The sequence below is a fragment of the Dermochelys coriacea genome, chromosome 12, assembly GCF_009764565.3.
Source record: "Dermochelys coriacea isolate rDerCor1 chromosome 12, rDerCor1.pri.v4, whole genome shotgun sequence".
Lineage (NCBI taxonomy): Eukaryota > Metazoa > Chordata > Testudines > Dermochelyidae > Dermochelys > Dermochelys coriacea.
This window is the reverse complement of record NC_050079.1, coordinates 33,355,827-33,381,214: the sequence shown is the minus strand read 5'-3', so window position 1 is coordinate 33,381,214 and position 25,388 is coordinate 33,355,827. Positions and strand designations below refer to the sequence as shown.

Below are 25,388 nucleotides of genomic sequence, written 5' to 3'. Positions count from 1 at the left end.
CTGGCTAGGAATCCCATCTTAAACACACTTTTCATGCACTTCCAGTACTTAGTCTCTTGGCTGTCTACGTTCAAGTCCATCAAGTGTTCCGCACAAAGTCCCTCCTCATTGCCAAAACAGAAGCACTGGCATCACATGCCTTCTTATGCTTGGTAGCACCCATTAATAACCGTGTGTTAAAATAAAAACAATGTGAATTCTGGAGGAAAGAAAGACAGGAAATCCATGGGTACTTCTGGCTGCCAATAACACAGGTTGTATAGCAATGGGGGCTTGGAAAACCCATGAAAAACACTTGAGATGCCAAAACCTACACAGCAGAAAGTACTGCCTTCTGTGAAAGCAAACCCAGGGCAGGCAATGGCACCACATCACAAACTGAATGGGTGGGGTGAAGGGGAGGAAAGGAGTGACTATAAACAGAGGCAAGATATAAAAATGCACATGCGTCAAGAGGGGTTTAACCCCTGTTGGGTTTGTGATGCACTTGCAAAAAAATTGCTCATTTGTTCAGTCCATCCTTAATTTTACAGGAGGCTATAGTGTTAACAGATGCTCTGACAAAGTCTTAGCCACAGTCAGTTCAAGGAGGGAGGAAAAAAATCCACTCTGACTATCTAGAGCCTGGAAATGTCTGTTGTCAAAGGTAAACCTTTTGTGTTAGCCATAAAAGGGAGATAGAGGCTGGCTGGCCAGAGCCCAGAGTTGTCTGCAGGGATGTGAGCTGATTTTCTAAGCAGAGGACTGAACACTAGGAATTCCCAAATTATGATTCTCTCTGACCATCTAGGTTCTACACAGCACAGCTCCCTGTGATAGCCAATCCTTTCACTGAATTTCTACTGTTCTGCCTCAGTTTCCCCAACTGTTAGATGGGGATAACAGAACTTCTTACCTACCTTACAAGGGTCCTGTGTGTCTTAATTATTTCATTAGTCAATGCTTATAAACTGCCATTTTTGACTCAGAGCAAATCCCTGCTTGAGTCAATTCATTGTCACAACAATGCTGTACTGTTTTAAATGTTCCAAAATTATTCCTTTGATGAATTCCCCAATTTCAGAGATTCCACTGAATGCATGAAGCATCCTACAGTGCACTGTTACCAGAGATTTTAAGGATCCTGAGGGTCAAAGTTTGTTTAAAATCGCAATCATAATCTCAGAGTGCCAATAAACCTTATCAAGATCAGGGTTCAGAATTGAACTTGAAACAGAATCAGCTACCCAGGGGAGAGGTGAAAGCTACATTGTTTGGGACATTTGAAACTTGACCAGATAGTCCAGAAAAAATGTCCTGTAGGGTACAATCCTGCATTGCCTTTGGGAGATGGGCTAGATCTGGGGTTCTCTGACTGAAGACCACTGAATAAAACTAAAACACTCTTGTAGAATCACCACCCTTTCCCAACTCTAATCACTTATTGTTTGGTTCTCAAATATTTAATTCTGCAAACTGCCAGAAGGACTTCCGCAGGTAGATCAGAGCATGGGGGCATCAGGACTACATGAACTAAAATAGACTATTTCCTATCTCTGACTAGTATGATTCTCCTGCTTTCAGCTTCCAAAATGCTATTTGTTTTTTGTATTTGGTCTCTATGTTCTCCAATATCCTGGCTAGTACAAATAGTGCTAAACAGCCAGTTGCAATCCAGTTCCAACTACTCAGAGTCAGTATACTCTTGAGTTACAAACCTACCTTTGTTTCCTTGCACACAGGATCCATACTCTCAAATGCTTGATTCAATATAAACAAGATCTTCTTTCTATACAGGCTTGATGTTCCATTTCTCCTTCCACCTTACTCCCCCATCATCCCAAGTGCCTGGGAAAAGACCCCACCCCAACAAAATCCATAAAGCTGCCACCTTATCCTCCTTTAAATCCCTCATCAGCACTTACCTCTGCTATAGTGCCTGCAAATCACTCCTGCCTGGCATTGGTTAGGCAAGTGACATGCTGCGACTTCTGCTTTTCTGCTAAACTTTGTTCATGTTATTGTTATCTCATCCCCACCCCCACTCTGTCTGTTTCATCCACCTGTCACATCTTGTCTGTCATGTAGATCATGAGCATTCTGGGGCATGGACTGCCTTCTTTGTTACATGCTTGTATAGCACCTATCACCATGGGGCCTGATGTTTGATTGTGCCTAGGAACTACTGTGATACAAATAATATATACAAATAAGAATGCCAAGATAAAATACTTGTGAGACAAAGCTGTAACCCAACTCAGCAGGAGAAATGTCTGAAATGTCACTAAAACAGAGGAGGTCCAACAATAGAAAAAGAGGAATAGCACAAGGGGGAGAGTTTCATCTTCGCAGGCTAAACTGCTGCTGTGGGGAAGTGAGATTTCAAGAGGGGGAAATGCTGAAGGATCCAGACTGTTTATAAAAGATCAGAAAAAAAACAGACTGGGAAACGGGAAAGAAGGTGGAGATAGTGGGGCTATTAATCTCAGCTAGCATGGTGCTGGGGTGCCACGGAAGAAAAGATAGAATGACACCATGGATTATTAATTATGTTTATTATTAAATATCTATATTATGGTAGCACCTGTAATAAAAAGTGTGACGCACAGGAGTGAGTCAGAACTTCACTTCCTATCCTCAGTCACATGACATGGGTCAGACTTGTCTACACTACCGCATTGGGTCGATCTAAGATATGCAGCTTCAGCTAAGTGAATTGCATAGCTGAAGTCAACATACTTAGATCTACTTACCGCAGCGTCTTCACTGCGGTAAGTCTACTCCGCTTGCGTTCCTCATTCTGGTGGAATACAGGGAGAGCGCTGAGAAGTCGATTTATTGCGTCTAGACTCGACACGATAAATCGACCTCTGCTGGATTGGTCGCAGCCTGCCAATCCAGCGGGTAGTGGAGACAAGTCCTTAGCAAAGGCTGTGTAGACTCCTGTCCGATGTCAGGATACATTATGCAGCGACTGGGGCCTTGTACTAAGCCTTGTACTATATTTGCAATATAAAGACAGTCCCAGGCCCAAAGAGTTTACAGTCGTATGTGTACACAGCAAATGCTGTGCATGGGCTAGCCCAGGGGTGGCCAACCTGTGGCTCCAGAGCCACATTCGGCTCTTCAGAAGTTAATATGCAGCTCCTTGTATTGGCACCCACTCTGGGGCTGGAGCTACAGGCACCAACTTTCCAACGTGCCGGGGGGTGCTCACTGCTCAACCCCTGGCTCTGTCACAAGCCCTGCCCCCGCTCCACCCCTTCCCGCCCCCTCCCCTGAGCCTGCCGTGCCCTCGCTCCTCCCCCCTCCAGCCTCCTCCATGCCACAAAACAGCTGATCGGGAGGTGTGGCGGGGAGGGGGAGGCGCGGTGAGGGAGGGGGAGGTGCTGATTGGCAGGGCTGCCGGTGGGTGGGAGGCCCTGGGAGTGGGGTAGGGCTGCTGATGGGGGGGCTCCTGATGTATTACTGTGGCTCTTTGGCAATGTACATTGGTAAATTCTGGCTCGTTCTCTGGCTCAGGTTGGCCACCCTTGGGGTAGCCTATCTGACCTAGCTTGAGTCAAACTAGTGCAGTAACAATAACAGTGAATGCAACACAGTGCAGGTTTTAGAGTACACTAACAAGGAAAGTATGTACCCAGGGTCTCATGCTGTCATACTACTCATGCTGAAACTCACCCCTCAGAGACAAACACCTACAAGATCTCGATCATGCATTCCTACAACTACAATACCCACCTGCTGAAGTGAAGAAACAGATTGACAGAGCCAGAAGAGTACCCAGAAGTCACCTACTACAGGACAGGCCCAACAAAGAAAACAACAGAACGCCACTAGCCATCACCTTCAGCCCCCAACTAAAACCTCTCCAATGCATCATCAAGGATCTACAACCTATCCTGAAGGACGACCCATCACTCTCACAGATCTTGGGAGACAGGCCAGTCCTTGCTTACAGACAGCCCCCCAGTCTGAAGCAAATACTCACCAGCAACCACACACCACACAACAGAACCACTAACCCAGGAACCTATCCTTGCAACAAAGCCCGTTGCCAACTCTGTCCACATATCTATTCAGGGGATACCATCATAGGGCCTAATCACATCAGCCACACTATCAGAGGCTTGTTCACCTGCGCACCTACCAATGTGATATATGCCATCATGTGCCAGCAATGCCCCTCTGCCATGTACATTGGCCAAACTGGACAGTCTCTACGTAAAAGAATGAATGGACACAAATCAGACGTCAAGAATTATAACATTCAAAAACCAGTTGGAGAACACTTCAATCTCTCTGGTCACTCGGTCACAGACCTAAGAGTGGCTATACTTCAACAAAAAAGCTTCAAAAACAGACTCCAATGAGAGACTGCTGAATTGGAATTAATTTGCAAACTGGATACAATTAACTTAGGCTTGAATAGAGATTGGGAATGGATGAGTCATTACACAAAGTAAAATTATTTCCCCATGGTATTTCTCCCTCCCACCCCACCCCCCACTGTTCCTCTGATATTCTTGTTAACTGCTGGAATTAGCCTACCTTGCTTGTCACCATGAAAGGTTTTCCTCCTTCCCCCCCCTGCTGTTGGTGATGGCTTATTTTAAGTGATCACTCTCCTTACAGTGTGTATGATAAACCCATTGTTTCATGTTCTCTGTGTGTGTGTACATAAATCTCTCCTCCGTTTTTTCCACCAAATGCATCCGATGAAGTGAGCTGTAGCTCATGAAAGCTTATGCTCTAATAAATTTGTTAGTCTCTAAGGTGCCACAAGTACTCCTTTTCTTTTCACATTCTACTGTTGTCATTGCTGTTGTTACCCACCCTCGCTGGAGTCAAGCGAGATCAGGTGCTGGGCAAAGGTTTTGCTGTATAGATATATCCTAAAAAGACAAGTAACATGCAAAGGATGAGAGAGGAGGCATCAAATATATTTTTATCTTTAATAATTTTTATATACACAGATATCACTGAAGACATTTGGTTTTTTGGTTTGTTTTGGTAATTGCATAAATAAGTGTACTGATTGTTTCCACCTGTTCCTCAGCTTAACCTGGCTGATTTCTTGAAAGGCAACACCTTCCTTGCCCGCTTACAATTCAAGGGAAAGAGGGAAGTAAGATGATGGTAATAGCAGTTGGCTTAAGGCTTTCCACATCAGACATGCAATAGGACAAAGAGATGACAAATCCAAACAAACAGCCTATGAAAAGAACGGACTGATTACAACGGGATATTTTACCTGCGAGGATGGGCCATATAAACAGAAGAAATGCACTAAGCAATTTTACTCACCCACCTCCTCCCCCCAAAAAAGAAAGAAAATATATCTAGTTCTCACAGTGCAAAGGGCTGCAGCTAACCACAGGAGCCAATGTTTCTGGGTTACAACAGGATTACATTATGTGAAATTTGGACATTTTTATGATGAATGAATTTGGTTTTTGGTGTGCAGACCTGGCCTATGGCTTACTTCTTGCAAAATAGAAAAAGAAGGCAGAAAGGGAGTATAACACTTCACTGGGATTTTCAGTGGAACTGAGGCAAGATTTGAGATACAAATGCAAGAAAGAACAAGAGAATAGAAGAGATCAGAAACAAGAGGGACCATGCCTTGCATAATGACAGGTTTCAGAGTAGCAGCCGTGTTAGTCTGTATTTGCAAAAAGAAAAGGAGGACTTGTGGCACCTTAGAGACTAACAAATTTATTTGAGCATAAATGCATCCGATGAAGTGAGCTGTAGCTCATGAAAGCTTATGCTCAAATAAATTTGTTAGTCTCTAAGGTGCCACAAGTCCTCCTTTTCTTTTTAAGAGGGACCATGTCTTAGAATCAGCTCCTGAAGCCTTTAAGACCTTTCCTTGACCGGGTGTATAACAACCATTACACCAGTGCAACCCATGACTTGTAAACTAGTTTACCTGATGGGTTAGCTGCACCAGTGCAAATCATGGTTTACATTAGGTCAGCACATCCACACTGGGGGTTTGCACCAATTTATATGGATGCAGTTTGTCGATAATAGGGGTTTCAATTGCACCAGTTACATTGGTGCAGCACATCCACATTAGGGATTTGCACCAGCAAAGCTGTATCAGTGTGACTACACTGGTGGCTGAAAACCCCTCTGTGTACAAGGGCCTGGGCTACAATGCAAAGTTATCACTGCATAGTCTTGTCAGGTAAGGGGGCATGGGGGAAATCACACACCCCAGCAGACATAGCTCTGCTGACTAAACACCCTGGATAGACACAGCTATGCCGACAGAAGAGTACTTCTGTCAGTATAGCCAACATGGTTCAGGAGGTCATATTACATGCCAGCAGAAGCACTTTTGTCAGCATACACTGTACCTGCATAGGGGGTTATGCCAGCCTGGGGACACCAAGATAGCTATGCTGGCATAGGCTCTATAGTGTAGACATGGCCTAGATCTTAGACTTGCTTCAGACCATGGATATCAGTATATGGCCCTAGTTAGTTCTGCAGTCGGGACTAAAGCGAAGCTAGAAATATTCTAAACCATGACCCCAGTTTTAACAGGAGAACAGGAAGGTCTCGGTGAGGTCCATGGAATCAAAGTACTGGAAAGAAGGATGAGTAGGGGAAGTGGGATTGGTTTTAAAATAAATATAACATTTGCCAAAGACTTTGGGATGACAAGAAATACAGAAAGAAAAGGAATACTTGTGGCACCTTAGAGACTAACGAATTTATTATTTATTATACAGACACTCAGAGGAAAACAATGCTGTGCAACTGACAGCAAGGGTATAGAAAAAAGACACAATGCAGGTAGAAATAAATCACCCAATGCACAGAGAACTAGGAGATTACAGACTGAAGCTGAGAGAGTAAACAGTTAGTTTAAAGTAAGGCTCCCCTTCATGTTTTGTTTTGATTAAAACTGCATGTAGATTTCTGTGAACCAGAGACAAAGGAATTCAGCTGGAAAGCCAGCTCACTTTGTGTGTCAGCTTCAGTTAACTTATAACCAAGGCTGAAACACCACCTTATGTGAGGTTATAGGATGGCAGTCATTAATTAACTATAGTGTTTCTTAATGTCCCAGACCAGGAGGATAATGGATATGCGGGAGGAAGCTTGCCTGATGAGTATGGGGCTGTATAACTGGAGTTCTGGGAACAATCCCTTGAAATATCAGAGGTAGGACAGTAATCCATTTCCTAAGGCGTACAGGATGCCGCCAAGCCATTTTAAGGTCAAAAGAATAGGCTCCACAGTTGATGGATTTTAGCACTTGCAAATGAATATCCAAATGAGAGTTATGGAATGAATGGTGGGCCTAGCAGCTGATTATTTCCATAGTCTTAGTGGCAGAAAAGAAGCTATGGGTTGTTCACAGAGAGACTGTTTCATATAGTTTGGAGATGCAAAGTCCAGAAGTATGTGTTTCTTCAGTAGAGATGGTTACTCTGTCTTCCCACTGATTTAGAATATACAAATACATAGGATCATGCATTAGTCCCAATGGTTTAAAAAAGGGTCACAGGAAAAACTGGGCCCAGGGAGATGGCACATTTGAAGTCTGGGTGGAAGTTAGTTGCTGCCACTGTGACTGCCTTCCCTAAACATTCTGCTGCGTTTTCAGTCACCGGCCAGCCCCAGTGCAGATTTACCCATCCAGCTGTCTCTGTGATGGGGGGGGGGGTGTATGTCTGCGTGACTGAGTAAATGTGTCTGTGTGTTGGTTTACATCAGTGTGTGTCTCCGCAGAAGTGTCTCTGTGCTGCTGTCAGTATGTGTCAATGACTGTCTGTGAGCGTGTGCTGTTCATGTTTTATGTATGTGTGGCTTTTGTTTTAAATGGTTCCCTCACAAAAGCAAGGAGTCAGACATCTCATAAGATTGTTAGTTAAAACCAAGATGTGGCGGGGAGAGATGGCAAAGGATAATTTACTGACAAAAAGAGGCAGATCTGGCTACAGTTAATCATCTGCCTCAGTATTCACAAGAAAGGCTGGGGGAGTTAACTCCAGACATGAAAAAGTCCCAGGGGAGGATAATACACATCGTGCTGGAAGAGGTGATGGAGACAGTAAATTATCTGAAGGCTGACAAAGGAACAGAGCCAGATGTGACCTGACCCTAGAGAAAGGGTAAAAACAGGGAGTGGGTTTTTTTCCAAGAAACAGATAAGAATTCCTTGGAAACAGGGATCTGCCTTATGGAGAACCAGATCCCTGCCTTTTTTGAGGCTCAGAAATGGAAACTGGCCTGATGCCTTGAGAGAACAGGGATACTCTGCTACCATTCACACACTGATCACTGGAGCACTGAGTGCCTGGGATCCCAACAATGAGACTGTATTCCAAGACTGATGGGGTTGTTGATGATTTTATTGAGGGCAACAGTTTCAGACATCATCCGTTGGTCAAGCGACATCTATATTGAACACATCACTGGACACCATCAGTATGAAAATAATGTGATCCAGATCATTAACTGGGTAGTGATAAGACTGATGGATCTTTCTGAATTGATTAAACTGATGAACTTCTGTATGTTATTTACCCTCATCTGTATTTTCTACCACATGTTATTTTCGGTTCAGACATTTTTTCTTTTGGTATTCATGGTTACAATGTCATTTTTAATGTACAGGTACTGTCATGGCTTGAGAGTAATATGTATTCAACAATTTATGTGTTTGATCATTTTAAATGTTTTCTAATCAAGTTTTAAATCTCTTAACAGTTGATGCATTCTCTCCTCATCCTGTACTTGCAGGGACACAGACTCAATGTTTTACCTAATAGGTCTTTTCTCTATCCTACTGCTACACAGAAATACTGTGAGATTCAGAGTAGCAGCCATTTTAGTCTATATCTGCAAAAAGAACAGGAGTACTTGTGGCACCTTAAATTTGTTAGTCTCTAAGGTGCCACAGTACTCCTGTTTTTCTGTGAGATTCAGTCACTGGATGATTTTCAGTTCCTGGATGATAGAAACTAGAACTTGAGATCACTTCAACCCCATAGATAGTAACGCAAGCAACCTCTCCCCCACCCTTGCCTCCTCCCAAAAAACCACACACAAACAATATTCCCCACATCCTCCAAAACATGATCCAGTACTGAGATACTTGGAGGTTTACCTGGCTACCCAGACCATGTATTTGGGTTTATACTAGAGCCCCCACAGAACCACAACACCTGACTTTAAAAGTATAAACCTTTAATGATTTTGTCTATGTCTGGTATTTACAGGACATTTCCCCCATATTTTCAGGTAGCTTCCCCGCCCTGCCCCGCCGCAACATTTTAATAAGTTTTCTTCCATTTAGTGAGTGCTTTGAATAGCATACGCTTTAAGTTACCGAAACAAGTTCAACAGCCATCACTAAAACAAAAGCACTCTCCAATTTGTCACCTTGTTTGATTGAAAGTAGCCACCCTGTTAGTCACTCTGATCCAGAAGCAGATACAAAAAGGTACATGGAGACCATGTGATACTAAAATCCATCAATCCATTCCTGCTGCAGTTGCTTCATGCATTATGATGTGATGTGTCATTCAGAACCATTGTTTTCAACAGGAAGCAAGTTTGACCACCTCTGTCATTTAGATTGTGGGTAATACAAAGGGGTGTGGTGTGCAAAGCAAACAACACTAGACTAGCAGCTCTTTCTAATGAGCAGCCTTTTCACTTATATGCAAGGAGGCAGAACGGTCTCACAGACTGAGTCAAGAGACCCTAAGTCTATTCCTGTTTTGGCCATTGATTCACTTTGTTACCTTAGCCAAGTACGTTAACCTCTTTGTGCTTCAGCTTTCCAACTGTTGAGTAAAGAGAATAAAGCTGCTTATCCACTTTTTTTTAGGCCTTCTGAATTCTATGTAGTGTGACATAACTAAAGTGGAGCAATGTGGGAAAATTAAGAAAATTCTGTTGATTTAATTTTTTCTTTAAAACTAATTAACTAGGTTTACTGTAACAGGGATCAGAGTAGCAGCCGTGTTAGTCTGTATCCGCAAAAAGAAAAGGAGTACTTGTGGCACCTTAGAAACTAACAAATTTATTTGAGCATAAGCTTTCGTGCGCTAAAACCCACTTCATCAGATGCAAATTCTCAAACTGGTCTCATTTCTGTTTACCTCAGAACTATAAATCTAAAGTGACAAGAATGCAGATAGGTTTTATTTTTCACTTTGTGTAATGACAATGGGGGTGGAGAATATGTTTTTCCAGGAAAAATTTACATCAGAGAGTTTGTTAATGGAATCTCAATGAGTTAAATAAAAGCCACATTTTAAATTAATTTTAAATTTAATTAAAATGGATTCCCCTCCCTTTTCTTTAGCTTTGATTGTGTTACTATTTGGTGGTGGAGAGCCACACTTTGGGTAGCTCACATTTCTGGGATGTAAAGCAGCCTGTGTGAGAGAGAGCTTTTAGACCACAGTTTTGGTGGGAGTCCTCAGTTGGTGCTGTTACAGTCTTACAAGTTCCTTCTCTTAGGGTGCATGCAGTGTACAGTCCTAGGAGAAAGGCTACTTTGTTGTTAGTTTAGTGATGTAATTTATTTTGGGGGAAGCTGTTGCAAATGGGAAGGGAGTTTTCCCTGTCTTAATCTCTAACAAGAGCCAATTTTGGGAGTGGAGTTGGCCCCTGGGAACTGAGTATTAGAGTTTGGGGCAGTAATTTAAAAGAGAGGGGATTGCTTACATGCCATTTGTAATCACCTCTGTTCCAGGACAGGTGTCTATGATGTAAATAAAATACATTACACTAAGAAAATATCCTGACTATACCACTGATTTCTTTTCCAACAGGAAACTCAGTTGCAAAGCCCCCAATTCTGCTACCTCATAGCAGAAGGACTACACAGCATGATAATGAGTCATTAGCAGAGGAAGGTACCTGGTACCTGTCCAATTGCTGCAATGGATTACCAGCCAAAGATTGCTTTTCATCCTCTGCAGATAGTTTAGCTGTGCCAAGGGATGGTGAATGAACCCTAGATAAGAAAATCACATAGGCACTCAACTTCAAACAAGCAAGTCACTTAGGGCTAGGTTCTTACTTACCTAGCCACACAGGGAGGGAAATACGTAAGCTGCCTTGTGCCTCTCCTCACATTGTGACTCTGGCTACAGTGGGAGAGCAGTTAATTACTCACTTAATACTCCCTAAAAAGAAAAGGAGTACTTGTGGCACCTTAGAGACTAACAAATTTATTAGAGCATAAGCTTTCGTGAGCTACAGCTCACTTCATCGGATGCATTTGGTGGAAAAAACAGAGGGGAGATTGATATACACACACAGAGAACATGAAACAATGGGTTTATCATACACACTGTAAGGAGAGTGATCACTTAAGATAAGCCATCACCAGCAGCAGGGGGGGGAAAGGAGGAAAACCTTTCATGGTGACAAGCAAGGTAGGCTATTTCCAGCAGTTAACAAGAATATCTGAGGAACAGTGGGGGGTGGGGTGGGGGGGAGAAATAACATGGGGAAATAGGTTTCAGAGTAGCAGCCGTGTTAGTCTGTATTCGCAAAAAGAAAAGGAGTACTTGTGGCACCTTAGAGACTAACAAATTTATTAGAGCATAAGCTTTCGTGAGCTACAGCATCCGATGCATCCGATGAAGTGAGCTGTAGCTCACGAAAGCTTATGCTCTAATAAATTTGTTAGTCTCTAAGGTGCCACAAGTACTCCTTTTCTTCATGGGGAAATAGTTTTACTCATTGTTTCATGTTCTCTGTGTGTGTGTATATCAATCTCCCCTCTGTTTTTTCCACCAAATGCATCCGATGAAGTGAGCTGTAGCTCACGAAAGCTTATGCTCTAATAAATTTGTTAGTCTCTAAGGTGCAACAAGTACTCCTTTTCTTTTTGCGAATACAGACTAACATGGCTGCTACTCTGAAACCTGTCATTAATACTCCCTGCTGTACACAAGTGGGTGGGAGGGGCACAGTAGGGTGGGGAGTGGGAAGAGCCTTGGATCCAGATAGAGCAGCTGGCCAGAGGCACTGAGAGAATGCCTGTTTCCACGGAAAGGGGTGAAGTACCTTCCTCTCCTCGTCAGCATGAGGGGGTAGCTGTAACTCTAGCTCTGAGACAGAATTTGTTCCTTGCTGTTCTGGTTTGGCACAGCTACTCTGAGGGGTTCATGCCAGACCAGTGAGGGTTTCTACCACTGCCTGCCCTGTAGCTGTGGGTGCCTTAAATGCTATGCTGCTGTGGCTCACAGCCCAGATACCAATAGCCAGCAGACAAGTGTCCAGGTCACACCCTGGCCTCCACTGCCCAGTTACTGTTTGCAGAGTGACCCCCAACACCCTCCCAGGCCCAAATTTCTCCCAAAATCATCTGCCAATGTGGCAATCAGCTGTGGTTCCCCGAATTGTGAATTAGTGTGTCAGCGCCTCAGCCAGTGAGAGCTTTGCTACTGCTAAACTGTGGGACAACTCCCTGACGCACCAGCTGGTCTTGCCCGCAGACTCTGCTAGTCTAAACCTTGCCTTGCAGGTACCAATCAATCAGCGCCTGTTTCCCTGCAGTGTCCAGCTTTCTCACCAGTCAGAGAAGTCAATCATAGTGCTGAATTGGGTTACAATAAAGGTAAAGCAGGTTTAGTTAAAACAAAGACATCAGATTAAGTGATCAAGATATAAAGGAATCAAGATATAAAGGCTTACAAGCAAACAAAAGTCAAAAATACACTTGTAAGACTAAAACTTAATTTTAGCAAGTTATTATCTTTGCCTAAGAGGGTTTCTCACAAAGACTCAGTTCCCAGAGACTTCAGCCTCCTTCTGAGAGTTCAAGATCTCTGGCCCCTTGAATCCCACAAGTGCTGGATACCAAAATGGCTTTCTGTTTCTATCTCCCAACATTCACTGACCTTGTTACAAGAGGCAGGAAGACGTCCAGCTTTTCTTCCCCTCCTGTTGACTTCCCATCTTCCTGCTGATTAATATGTAAATAGGGCTTACATTGTTTTGATTCTACAATGCTTAATTTACAGTTTCAGAGTAGCAGCCGGGTTAGTCTGTATTTGCAAAAAGAAAAGGAGTACTTGTGGCACCTTAGAGACTAACAAATTTATTTGAGCATAAGCTTTCGTGAGCTATAGCTCACTTCATCGGATGCATGTTAAGTGATGCCAAGTATAAGGAGTGGAGACAGGTAAATAGCTACCTTCTCTTCTGTCTGGGAGAAAACCTGTTTCTCCATGTGTTTGGTCAGACTTTAAAGCATAATATCAGTGAGTATCCATAAGTCCTCCTATGATGGTTCATACTGATATTAATCACCAGTGGATCTCAAACTTTCACAAAAGACCTTACTTGATACACTTTTATAATACAATAACATTGTATATAATCAATTGATTCAATTGCCTAGTCTTTGAGGTTCAGCTCCACCCCTATCTTTACAACCTTTGAAATGACAGGTTTCAGAGTAGCAGCCGTGTTAGTCTGTATTCGCAAAAAGAAAAGGAGTACTTGTGGCACCTTAGAGACTAACAAATTTATTTGAGCATAAGCTTTCGTGAGCTACAGCTCACTTCATCGGATGCATTTGGTGGAAAAAACAGAGGGGAGATTGATATACACACACAGAGAACATGAAACAATGAGTAAAACTATTTCCTCTTGAAGAAAAGGAGTACTTGTGGCACCTTAGAGACTAACAAATGTATTTGAGCATAAGCTTTCGTGAGCTACAGCTCACTTCATCGGATGCATTTGGTGGAAAAAACAGAGGGGAGATTGATATACACACACAGAGAACATGAAACAATGAGTAAAACTATTTCCTCTTGAAGAAAAGGAGTACTTGTGGCACCTTAGAGACTAACAAATGTATTTGAGCATAAGCTTTCGTGAGCTACAGCTCACTTCATCGGATGCATTTGGTGGAAAAAAACATTTCCACCTAATGCATCCGATGAAGTGAGCTGTAGCTCACGAAAGCTTATGCTCAAATAAATTTGTTAGTCTCTAAGGTGCCACAAGTACTCCTTTTCTTTTTGCGAACCTTTGAAATGTATTCTTTGAAAAGTAAGCCCAGCCCAAGCTTCTCGCTCCTGCTGGGGTGTAGAGGCCATGCAGGCTTGATAACTTTGTTTACCTAATATGTAAATGTACCTTCATTGATCTGCCTGATGACCAGGCTCCTCAGCAAGCAAATACACATTCCTTTCAGAGTAGCAGCCGTGTTAGTCCGTATTCGCAAAAAGAAAAGGAATACTTGTGGCACCTTAGAGACTAACAAATTTATTTGAGCATAAGCTTTCGTGAGCTACAGCTCATTTCATCAGATGAAGTGAGCTGTAGCTCACGAAAGCTTATGCTCAAATAAATTTGTTAGTCTCTAAGGTGCCACAAGTACTCCTTTTCTTTTCACACATTCCTTTGTCTAAGGCAGACTGTGTTTATACATTGCTTGCCAAACACATCTTAATACAATTCTGGCACATATTTATGTATCTTTGTACACACCCCATATGTGTACCATGCAATAATGTTCAGGACTGGTGTGTTACCAGTTTGTATATGACACTTTATATGATACCTTTTCACTCTAGATGATGACAAGTATGTTAGGTGTAGTGAGTGTCAGGCCTGACAACAGTTGCTGACACAGAGTAGTGAATCACCAGTGGCCCTCTGTGTCACAGATGCATTGTCCCCTCTTCAGGGCAGATTGTGATGTTACAGTTTAGCCCTTTGGGCTTCATCCTGTGACGTGCTGAGTGCCCTCAACTTCCCCTGAGCTCTGTGCCCATAGGGCCAGTCCTGCAAAGGGTTGAAGGCCCTCAGTGCCCACTGGGACCTTACAGGATCGGACCTTAGTCTCTTTGATCCCCTGTTCAAACACCAATAAAACAGGTATAAATACTGCCCAATCTCCCCAGGATGGGGAACAGCTTAATTACTGTTTGCATGGCTCACTGGGGTGGGAGATGCTCGTGAAGGCCACAGCACCATTTATTACCTGAGCTCCTTGTGAATGTAAATCAGGATAGGCGCATCTTTTGAAGTGGCTGGTTTGAATTTGTGGGGCAGAGGAGAGGAGCAGAGGCTCTGCTACAAGGAATCATAAGAATGCAGGTGTGTACTCCAGGGGTGTCTGGCCTGAGGAAATTGGGCAAAGGTTCCCTGCAAGAGCAGAAGGGAATAGGCCAGGGAAGAACAGAGAGAGCAGGCTGGAAGAGCTAGGCTGCTGCAGACATCTCAGCTGGTTCACACCCTCCCATGCCCCAGCAGGATATTGCAGCATTAAGGGCTGGGTGAAACCTGCTAGGTCAAGGTCCCAGCACAGCAGGCTGGGGCCTGTCGGGAAAGGAGAGATCTGTCTGAAACTTGGCTGTGGGGTATGTGAGGAGTTTCTTACAGAGAGGCTCGAGGAAAGAACTGTGCTTCAGCCAGCAGAGTACAGAGGAGTTGCTCTGCTAAGGGCAAGAAGCTGAAAACAGAGCCTCCCCATGAGCAATGTCAGCAAGCTAGGAATTGTAGCATTTCCCCCAGGCTCTTAGCCAGCCAGATGGGTTACTGCACCCATCTAGGGTACTTGTATGTCCCCTATTACCATACACTCTGCACATCTCACCATCTAAGGTATTTATCCTCACAAACACCCTGTGAGCCAGGACAGGGCTGTTCTCCCCAGTGTATAGAAGAACCGAGGGACTAATTGACTTACCCAAAGCCATTCTGGAAGTCTGGGGTGGAACAGGAAATTGAACTCAGGTCACCTGAGTGCCAGGATAGGACTCTAACCACTGGCCCATCCTTCCTCTTCCTCTGTGTCTGCCACAGGGTCCAATAACAGCCTGCCAGTGACATTACCACCAAACCCTCCCCATTGCTGACAAACGCCAGGTAGCCATGGCATTCACCTGCCCATAATAGATATACAAATCACGGTAGCTGACCTGAGATGGAATCACCGTTACCTGAGAGAGGCAGGTGGGATCTTACTTGCTTGAATGATCTCTGTAAAGAATTGTCTTGTTAACAAGACCACCACATTTGTCGTATTTCTGTGGTAGGCCCTAGGGCAGGGGTGGGCAAAATTTTTGGCCCGAGGGCCACATTGGGGTTACAAAACTGTATGGAGGGCCGGGTAGGGAAGACTATACCTCCCCAAACAGCCTGGCCCCCACACCCTATCTGCCCCCTCCGACTGCCCCCCTCAGAACCTCGCCCCATCCAACTTCTTGTCCCCTGACCACCCCCTCCGGGACCCCCCCACCCCTAACCACCCCCCCAGGACCCCACCCCCTATCCAACCCCCCCTGCTCCCTGTCCTGACTGCACCTGCCCCTACCGCCCCCTGACAGGCCCACTGGGACTCCCACGCCTATCCAGCCCCCCACTGTTCCGCATCCCCTGACCACCCCCCTCCCAGAACCCCCAACCCATCTAACTGCCCCATGCTTCCTGTCCCCTGGGACCCCTCCGCTCCCCACCCCCTTACCATGCCAGAGCCAGCCATGCCACCACGCTGCCCAGCAGGAGTGGCGAACCAGAGCATGGCCTTTGCAGAGAGCTGAGGCAGGGCCGGGGATTAGCCTCCCCAGCCGGGAGCTCAGGGGCTGGGCAGGACGGTCCCGCGGGCCGGATGTGGCCTGCAGGCCGCAGGTTGCCCACCTCTGCCTTAGGGGGGTCTCATCCCTCAGTAAATGCCCACCCCCCTGCTGCAATTTCAAAACTTAACTGCCAAAAACTGAACCAGGAGAAAGGATTTACGAGCTGTAGCTCACGAAAGCTTATGCTCAAATAAATTTGTTAGTCTCTAAGGTGCCACAAGTACTCCTTTTCTTTTTGCGAATACAGACTAACACGGCTGCTACTCTGAAACCTGTGTAAAAAGGGAGGAGGGAAGGTGTCTACTGATTAGAGCAGGGGATTGGGACTAGAGATGGGGGGACATTTGATGCTGCTTTTAATCATTGAATTGCAATGAATTCCCTATATGTGCTGTATTGTTGCCATTCTTTATATTAATATTTGAGCCAGAAAGGGTTACTGAGGAGAGAGAGACAGCATGCCATTGCTAACTCTCAGGATTTCATTGTGAGGCTCAAGATGTCTGGTGGTTTTCTGAAAGCTCCTGGAGCCCTGTGATTTGGGGGAGAATCTCTGTTTTCTTTTTTTAAACATTTGCACGGTTTTGTTGCTAGCCTTTTTGTTTGGAAAACATGAACACTGAAAGGCACCCACACCAGAATGCCACTCCAAGTCCCTAAAAATAGTATTATTTTTAAAATCTCACACTCTTCAGGCAATTCTCATGATTTGGGGGGGACCATACTCATGATTTTTGAATGCTTGGGGCCAACAAGTCTAGGATTGGGCTGCAGGACTCCTGATTTCGAGGCCCAGCACTGTCATGGATTCAGTCTGTGACGCACTGGGCAAGTCACTTAACATTCTGTGTATCCGTGTCTCCAATTGTAATGGGAAGAGTCTATGATGGTCAAACTTACCCCACATTCAAGCTTTATTTTGCCAGTCAGCTGGGTGGTTTGTTTATGCTGCATACAAATACCAAAAGGTTGTGAGCAATGGTAACTGGAGTAGCTGTAAGAATAGGGCTGATTTTAATAACTACACCCATCCCCGAGAGCAGAAAAACGTGTTTTGACTTGTAAATGGCATAAACCTGTCATAGCAGTAATAGGAGTCACACAGGCCTGCAATGCTGCCCTCCTGCAGTTTGCAGAACAGAATGGCCCTATTCAATCATTCAGCAGAAACAAAAACTATTTCCTCCGGATCTTTTTTTTATTATTTTTTTAGCAGAACTGGTTAAAAAAAATGTGCCAAGTTCTGCAGGGAATTTGTTCTCCTTCCCATGAAAATATCCTGACCTATTCTGGTTTTGAACAGGATGAACTCCAAATCCAAACAGAGCCCCCTCATCCAGCAGTTTGAATGTCTGCACAGCACCCACTGCAGTCAATGCAAGGACTACTCACGCACTTATCTTCAGCACAGGATCAACCTTTGCAGGATCAGGGCCTCGCTTTGTTTACTTATTTCTGACTAACTCTTGAAAGCCTCTCTTAGTGCAAATAACTGCTTTCTGCATAATGCCAGAGTGATTTCCTGGAACTTTGCATGACCAATTGTAGCCAAAAGTGACTGGACTGATCTCAACACGTTACACAGGCACACCAGCGGGGAGGGGGGGGAAGGCATGAGATGGAAGGGGCTGGTTTTCCTTTATTCTTAAATTTGAAGAAAATCAAGTATACAAACATGTCTTGGTCTGAGTGGGCTGTTTCTAGAGCTCCGCCATCTTATCCTTAGATTCTACCAATGCCCCAACACACAAACCTTTTTATACTATTGATTGGACCGAATGAAACCTACCAATTTTGGTTTCTGGCAAGAATCATCCGAACAGCCCTACTGCTTGGTGAGGAAGCCCCAAACCTCACACCAAGGCAGCAGCCTAGCTGACTTTAGCCCTAGCGCTGAAAGAATCTCAACAACTTTGTGGTTTGGATGAAATTTGGATTCTTGTGTGAAAGTCTTGGGTTGATAGAATTGGGCTAGAGAAATCTTATGGGAAGATATGTTCTCACTGCACTTTGGCATCTTCACTTCACTTCTGATCCCAGCTGGGAAATGGAGCTTCAAGGGGGGGAGGGGGTTCTAATTCAAGTTCACATATCAGTGGTTCTCAAACTTTTGTAGTGGCGACCCCTTTCACACAGCAAGCCTCTGAGTGCAACCCTCCCCTTTTCAATTAAAAACACTTTTTTTATATATTTAGCACTATGCTGGAGGTGAAGCAGGGTTTTGGGTGGAGACTGACAGCTCGTGACCCCCTAGATGATAACCTCGCAACCCCCAGTTTGAAAACCCCTGAATTATACAAATGGGCAAAGGCTTGGAGTGTTCTCATTGTACCAGCTAGCCCTACTAACCCTGTGCTGAAACGAGCCAGCAACTCACTCCTGCAATGCTATCACTGAGATGTTCTTGGCATCTGACCAATACTCAGTCATTGGTGAGTCCAGCTTCTGGGTCATGGTTCTATAAGAAGAATGTCAGCATAAAGAAGAGCAAACACAAAGGATCAGTATCATCACAGGGTAAGGTCTGAGGGTGGAGCTATTTTAATTACGTCACCTGAAACATTAGGATAGAAAAGAGAGCTTTGCAATTCATCACCACTAGAGGAAGACTGTGGGATTTCAGTCTTTGTTTCCACGGGTCAATCATCAGGTTAAAACGTTCAACAGAGAAACTAAGATTGGGGCCTCGCTCTGTAAATGTTGTCGAGGGGAGCCGTCCCCTTAGCTGATAGAAGACTAGACAGAAGCATGAGCCAGTGTTACACACCACACCCCTAATTCATGGAAAGTACTGGGATGACGCACTGCATCCTGAGCACAGCACATTTCTCTGACTGGATAGTTTAAATTTAGCCAGTGGCCTATACCTGAAGGGTGTATTTCAGAATGTTCTTCCTCAGCCCTTTGTCAGGCTCATTTCTTAACGTGTGGGTTGCACAATTGCTTAACTGCAAACCGGTTTTGTATTTATTGCATTTATACAATCAGCCTCACAATTCAAAGTTTTCTTAAAAAAGCAGGTCAAGTACAAGAGTCGCCCCCACCCTCCCCCTTTCTTTTTCATTGTAATAAAGAGCAGAACATAGGAAAATCCAGCACTCAGAGCTAGTTATAAAAACCAAAGGTCTGGATTATGGTACATCAAAGGGAAACAGTAATTACTAACTCTTCATTTTTACATGTGTGTGATATGATCTGCTTTATGAACATGAACAAGTGATTTAGGATGGCTCAGACCCTGGTAAAAAATTAAGTTAATAGTAATGAGCTGATTTCCATAGAAATGGGCTAATCTCTAACCCAGCTGCCAGTGCCTGGCAGAACCAAGCCTCCCTGGAAATAGGCTTGGTGTTTGCAGCGCTTTTGCTCCTGCAAAGGGCAGACCTTTGTTCCTGGAAAGAGAGGATGTGGTATGTTAATTTAAGATGGGGGATGGGTTAAAATTCTATTTGACTACATTTCACACTATAATAGTAGGTGAAACTATGGAGATTTAGGAGAAATAGGTAGCTGGCAAATTGTGAAGCAATTTAAAAAATAGTGTGTTGTACAGGAACCCTCAGTATTATTCTGGAGAGTGGAAAATGCAAAGAGCCATTTTTAAAAAAAATAGTTGAAAAACTTTATTAAGATTTTATTGCAAACAGTGTATCCACTTCAGTCACTTGGACAGTCAGTCCAGCTCCTTTCCCCAGCACTAAACACGGACAGGCTGATATTCATTCAGCTGCACAGTAGCTACAAAAGGTCCCTGATGCAAAGGAGCTGGAGCAGTTCTGCTGCATGGGAAAAGGTGGCCAAGTGGCCCTGTAGAATGTCCGGGTTCCCTCCCCACTCTGAGGTACAGATGCGGGGACCTGCATGAAAGACCCCCTAAGCTTATTTCTATCAGCTTAGGTTAAAAACTTCCCCAAGGCAGAAATTCTTCCTTGTCCTTGGATGGGTACTCCTGCCACCACCAAGTGAGTTAGACAAAGATTCAGGAAAAGGACCACTTGGAGTTCCTCTTTCCCTAAAATATCCCCTCAAACCCTTTACCCCCTTTCCTGGGGAGGCTTGAGAATAATCTGCCAACCAAATAGGTAAACCAGGTGAGCACAGACCAGACCCAGGTTTTTAGGACACTAAAAACCAATCAGATTCTTAAAAAACAGAACTTTATAATAAAGAAAAAAAAAGTAAAGAAGCACCTCTGTAAAATCAGGATGGAAGGTAATTTTACAGGGTAATCAGATTCAAAAAACACAGAGGATTCCCCTCTAGGCAAAACTTCAAAGTTACAAAAAACAGGGCTAAAGCTCCCTCTTAGCACAGGAAACATTCACAAGCTAAAACAAAAGATAATTTAACACATTTCCTTGCTATTACTTACTATTTCTGTAAGTTTAGATGTATCATTCAGTAGGAGCTGAACTACTTGCTTAGTCTCTGTCTTTGTCTCTGGAGAGAACACACAAGACCAAAACAAAAACCTTCCCCCACAAATTTGAAAGTATCTTCTCCCCTTATTGGTCCTTTTGGTTAGGTGCCAACCTGATCTTCTTAACCCTTTACAGGTAAAGGAGGGATTTTATGCTATCCTTAGCTGTAGGTTTATGACATAGGAGTACTACATACTTTCTGCATTTGCAGAGCTGAGCTGTGCTCCAGGGCCATGTAAACCAAAAGTGGGGTGGATGGGGCTTGGATGCTGGCTGGGAGAGGAGCGTCGGTGTGACCATAACTCCCTCGCTATATTGTATCATAATCAGTGGAACTGGGGTGAGGGGACCCATGTTCCTTGGTGGGACTGCTATTGATGGGACAAGGACACCAGGTGAACTAGGAAACACTGGAGTGCAGTTGGAGCAACCCAGCCACATGGATAGAGCAATCCATAAGGTGTAATAAAGTTCCACTTGTTCAGCTTAACCTCCATTTGGCTTCACTCATTACTAATGAAATGTGGTGGCAGGTGCTGAGTTGTGAGTTCTCTGCAGTGCTGCAGGCAGCAGCGTGAACCCTGAAATTCAATCTGGAAGCCCCCTGGAAGCCTGGATTGTCCGTGGTGGATGGAGGCATGTGAGCTGTACACCGACCTGGCCGTGCAGGAGGGTGACAATGGTAGGCAAGTAAAACTGTTTACCTTATTGGGGAACAAAGAAACTCAACACTGCCTCAAGCCTCACAGCGTCCCCAGGAGCCATGGGGAACTATCACTCCCATAATTGAACGACACTGTGGAGTGACACAGGTTTTTCACTAGAGACCAGTGAAGGGAAGGGGATAGACCCTCCTCCCCCAGTCACTGCCTTACGCACAGTGGCTGATGCACACAATTTTGAGGACTCAACAGACTTAATTCAGGACAGGATAGTTTGTGGCAAATGGGATCAGCACCTGAAGGAGCAGCGATCTCCTGGAAGTGATCTCTCCTTAGACAGATGCTCAGACATGGAGCATGCAACGGAAGCCTCAAGAGGAAGGATGAAGGCCCTGGGAAGCACAACAATCCCAGAAATACATATAGCACTCAGCAGGTGGCCAGGGTTCCACAGTGAGATGCATTGAATGTAGGAGACAGCATGAGTGGGTAAAGCCGGAGAAGCGTCCTGCACTAGGACAGCATTGCAAGGAATGTGGCAAGTTGAACCACTTGAGCAGCATGTGTAAAAACAGAAGAAGCTCTCAAAAAAATTCAATCAGACTTGTACAAGAGAGGGAATGGCAGATTTGACATCATGGCTCTCTCCTGGAGTCCGAGAAGGTGTCAGGTCTAGGCTGTAGGGACAGGAAAGCAAAGAGAGACCATACCAAACTCTTTGCGTGCAGCAGTGGTAATAGGGAAATGCCATTTGTGATTTCAGCTAGATAGAGGGGCCTCCTGAAATGTGATTCCTCAGGGTGAACTAGGATTGAATATGCTCAGTACAAAGAGCGGTTGCAATTTAATAATGTACAATGAGACCATAATGCAGCCCTAGGAAAATTTGACCTCATAGTAACTAACCTGAAAAATAATATATGGTACCAACTGAAGTTATAGGTGGTGAATGACCACAGACCCCTCTTGGGAAATACAGCCATACAAGCCATGGATCTGATCAGAATGCAGCATCAGAATTTTACAGTTGCAGTGCAATTTGCAAAAGGAGGAGTCCAATGGACAATGGAGACAATTGCATAGGGGGATATTTTCAAAGCCAATGGGTGTCTCGAAGGAAAATTGCAGTTGGAAGTAGACCCCCCCACAGTGGAACCTGTGTGCTTACCATGAAGGAAAATTCCAATAGCACTGCATACTCTAGTATGCAAGGAGCTCAGAAGTCTGCAAAGCAGGGGGTAGCATCCTAGCATCTGTAGCAGCCAATATAATCTGGATTAGCAACAAGGTGCTAGTAAAGAAATCATCAGGCAAATTATGCCTCTGCACAGACCTAAAGCCACTGAACTGGGCATTGAAAGATGCCACTATCCACAACTGATGCCAGAACTCTCCAAAGCCAGAATCATTATGGTTTGTGATGTGAGGAAAAGGTTTTGGCCCATAAGCCTGGATGAAGAGTCCATCATGTTAAACACCATTTAGTCATGGCAGATAGCTGCACTTGCCAATGGGCATAGGCCCAATACCAGAAATGTTCCAGGGAAGACTCACCCAAGCACTGGAAGGACTGCCTGGGGTGAAAATAACTGCAGACTATATTCTTATTATAGGTGAAAGGAGTAATGGTACAGAAGCTGAACAAGACCATGACTGAAAACTGCAAGCTTTACTACAGCAATCTGGGGACAAGAACATAAAATTCAACCCAGAAAAAATGTGACTCAAACTGCGTGGAGTGATGTACGTTGGACATCTGCTCACTGCCAAGGGACTAAAAGCAGATCCCAACAAGATCAAGGCAGTCAGAGGCATGCCTGCTCCAGTGGATGTGAAAAGGGTACAGCAATTCATAGGAATGATAAATTCTCTGTACAAGTTTTATCCACAGCTGGCTGCTGTAGCAGATCGTATACATTAGCTCACAAGGGAGGATGTTGAGTGGGATGGGTCAAGTTCCAACAGGAAGCATTTGACACATTGAAACAAATGGTAACAGGTGCCCCTGTCTTGAAGTATTACCAGCCCGGAGAGCCACTGACACACCAGTGTGATGCTTTGGAGAGAGGATCGGGTGTAGCTTTTTTTCTGATTTGCTGGAGCAGCTGGTCGCTTAAGCCAGCAGAGCCGGGTCAGAGACTGAACAGGGGTACAACCAAATAGAAAAAGAACTTTTGGTCGTGGTATTTGGAATGGAGCTATTTCATCAATACACCCTTGGCCACCCATTAATAGTGCAATAAACCACAAATCCCTAGAGACAACCATGGCAAAGCGCCTTCTTAATACTCCAAAGAGATACCAGAATATGGGATTCCAGGACAACTACTGGTGTTAGCTGACACCTTGAGCGGGGCATATACGTCCAGCATCAGTGAGTTTTGGGTAGGAGAGGAGGACATGGAATCCATGAACATGTCACACTATCTCCCAGTTCCATACAGTGACGCTGATAGAAATCAGAGCGTCTACGGAAAAGGATGTCCAATCACAGGCAGTCAAGAGAGTGATATTAGCTGGGTGGCCAAAAGACAAAAGGTAGAAACAGAACCATATTTTCAAATTAAAGATAAGATGGAGAATGCAGGATGCCGTTATATGTCGAAGACAGAGAGTTGTTGTCCCCACCTCATCGCTTAAGGAGGTCATGCAACAAATACCTCACACCTGGACACTGACAGATGTCTCATATGGGCGCGAGCGTGTGTTTACTCACCAGGAATGAATACACAGCTCAGCTCCTTGATAGAAGGGTGTGACCCCTGCCGATTGTCTGATAACCACCAGCACACAGAGACTCTGTTACCAGTGAGCTGCTCACCCAACCATGGGAAAAGGTAGGAGCAGCCTCATTTACCTTCAGTGAAAAGCAATAATTGATTAAGTGGATGTCTATTCAAATTCCTGGGCAGTCAATGCCTTGCTTGATACAAGAAACAACTCAGTGATTGGCAAACTGAAGGCCATATTGCGAGATATAGCATTCCAGACCCAGTATTCACTGACAATGGATGTCAATTTATCTCAGAAGAGTTCAAGGAATCTGCACACAAGTAGGAGTTTGACCACCACACCTTCTCCCCAGCATACCCTCAGAGTTATGGTAATCTGGAATCAGCTGTGAAAACATCTAAGAGACTGTTGCACAAGCCTGTGTCTTCTGGTTAGCGTGTTTGGCACACAGGAATACCTGAACACAAGGGTGCCAATGCAGTCCAGTGCAGGTATGGATGGGATAAAGGACCAAAACCCTGCTACCAATAAGGGAAGAGCTGTTGCTGCCAGAAGGATGGAGGAACCGCCAAGAGGAGATGGCCAGCAAACAGAGAAAGCAAGCACCAGAATCAACAGGCCAGCCAAGGATCTACTGGCCCTGGAGATAGGCTTGGCTATGAGGAGCCAGCCATTAGAGAGACACCAGAAGGAGTTGCGAGGGGTGCAGTGAGTGACACCCAGATCAGAGGAGGTGGCAATACAAGAGGAAAGAGTGACCCAAAGAAACAGGAGGCACTTACAAGCCAGCAGACACGACACTTAAGTTCGCTCTACGTTGTGCGGCTGGGCAGCCGCCGAGCAGGCTATCAAGTGCTGCGCAAGTCAGGTGTAGCACTTCAGGTGTCCCGCCCCACAAGACTGATGTCAGGGTGTCCTCCTCCCCCTGCCCTGTACCCCATCTCCACAGAACGGGGTGGGATACGACAGGGCTCAGGACCAAGGGAACTTGCTGGCAGTTGCTG

General features: G+C 44.7%; 1 protein-coding gene across 3 annotated transcripts in view; it reads right to left on the bottom strand.

Annotated features, from left to right (window-relative positions):
* The window catches only part of LOC119841077 (c-Maf inducing protein), a 183,503-nt gene extending 172,426 nt beyond the window's left edge, over nt 1-11,077 (bottom strand). The window contains exon 1 of one of the 3 annotated variants that reach the window (XM_043495263.1): nt 11,046-11,077. Coding sequence is in view for 2 of the 3 variants with exons in the window: in XM_043495264.1 (XP_043351199.1) it covers nt 1,702-1,728 (27 nt within the window). In the remaining variant the exon portion in view is untranslated. Of the gene's footprint in view, nt 1-1,701; nt 1,912-10,910 lie in introns of those variants that run through there. The other 2 variants (XM_043495265.1, XM_043495264.1) reach the window with 2 other exon arrangements.
* Between the last annotated feature and the right edge of the window lie 14,311 nt (nt 11,078-25,388).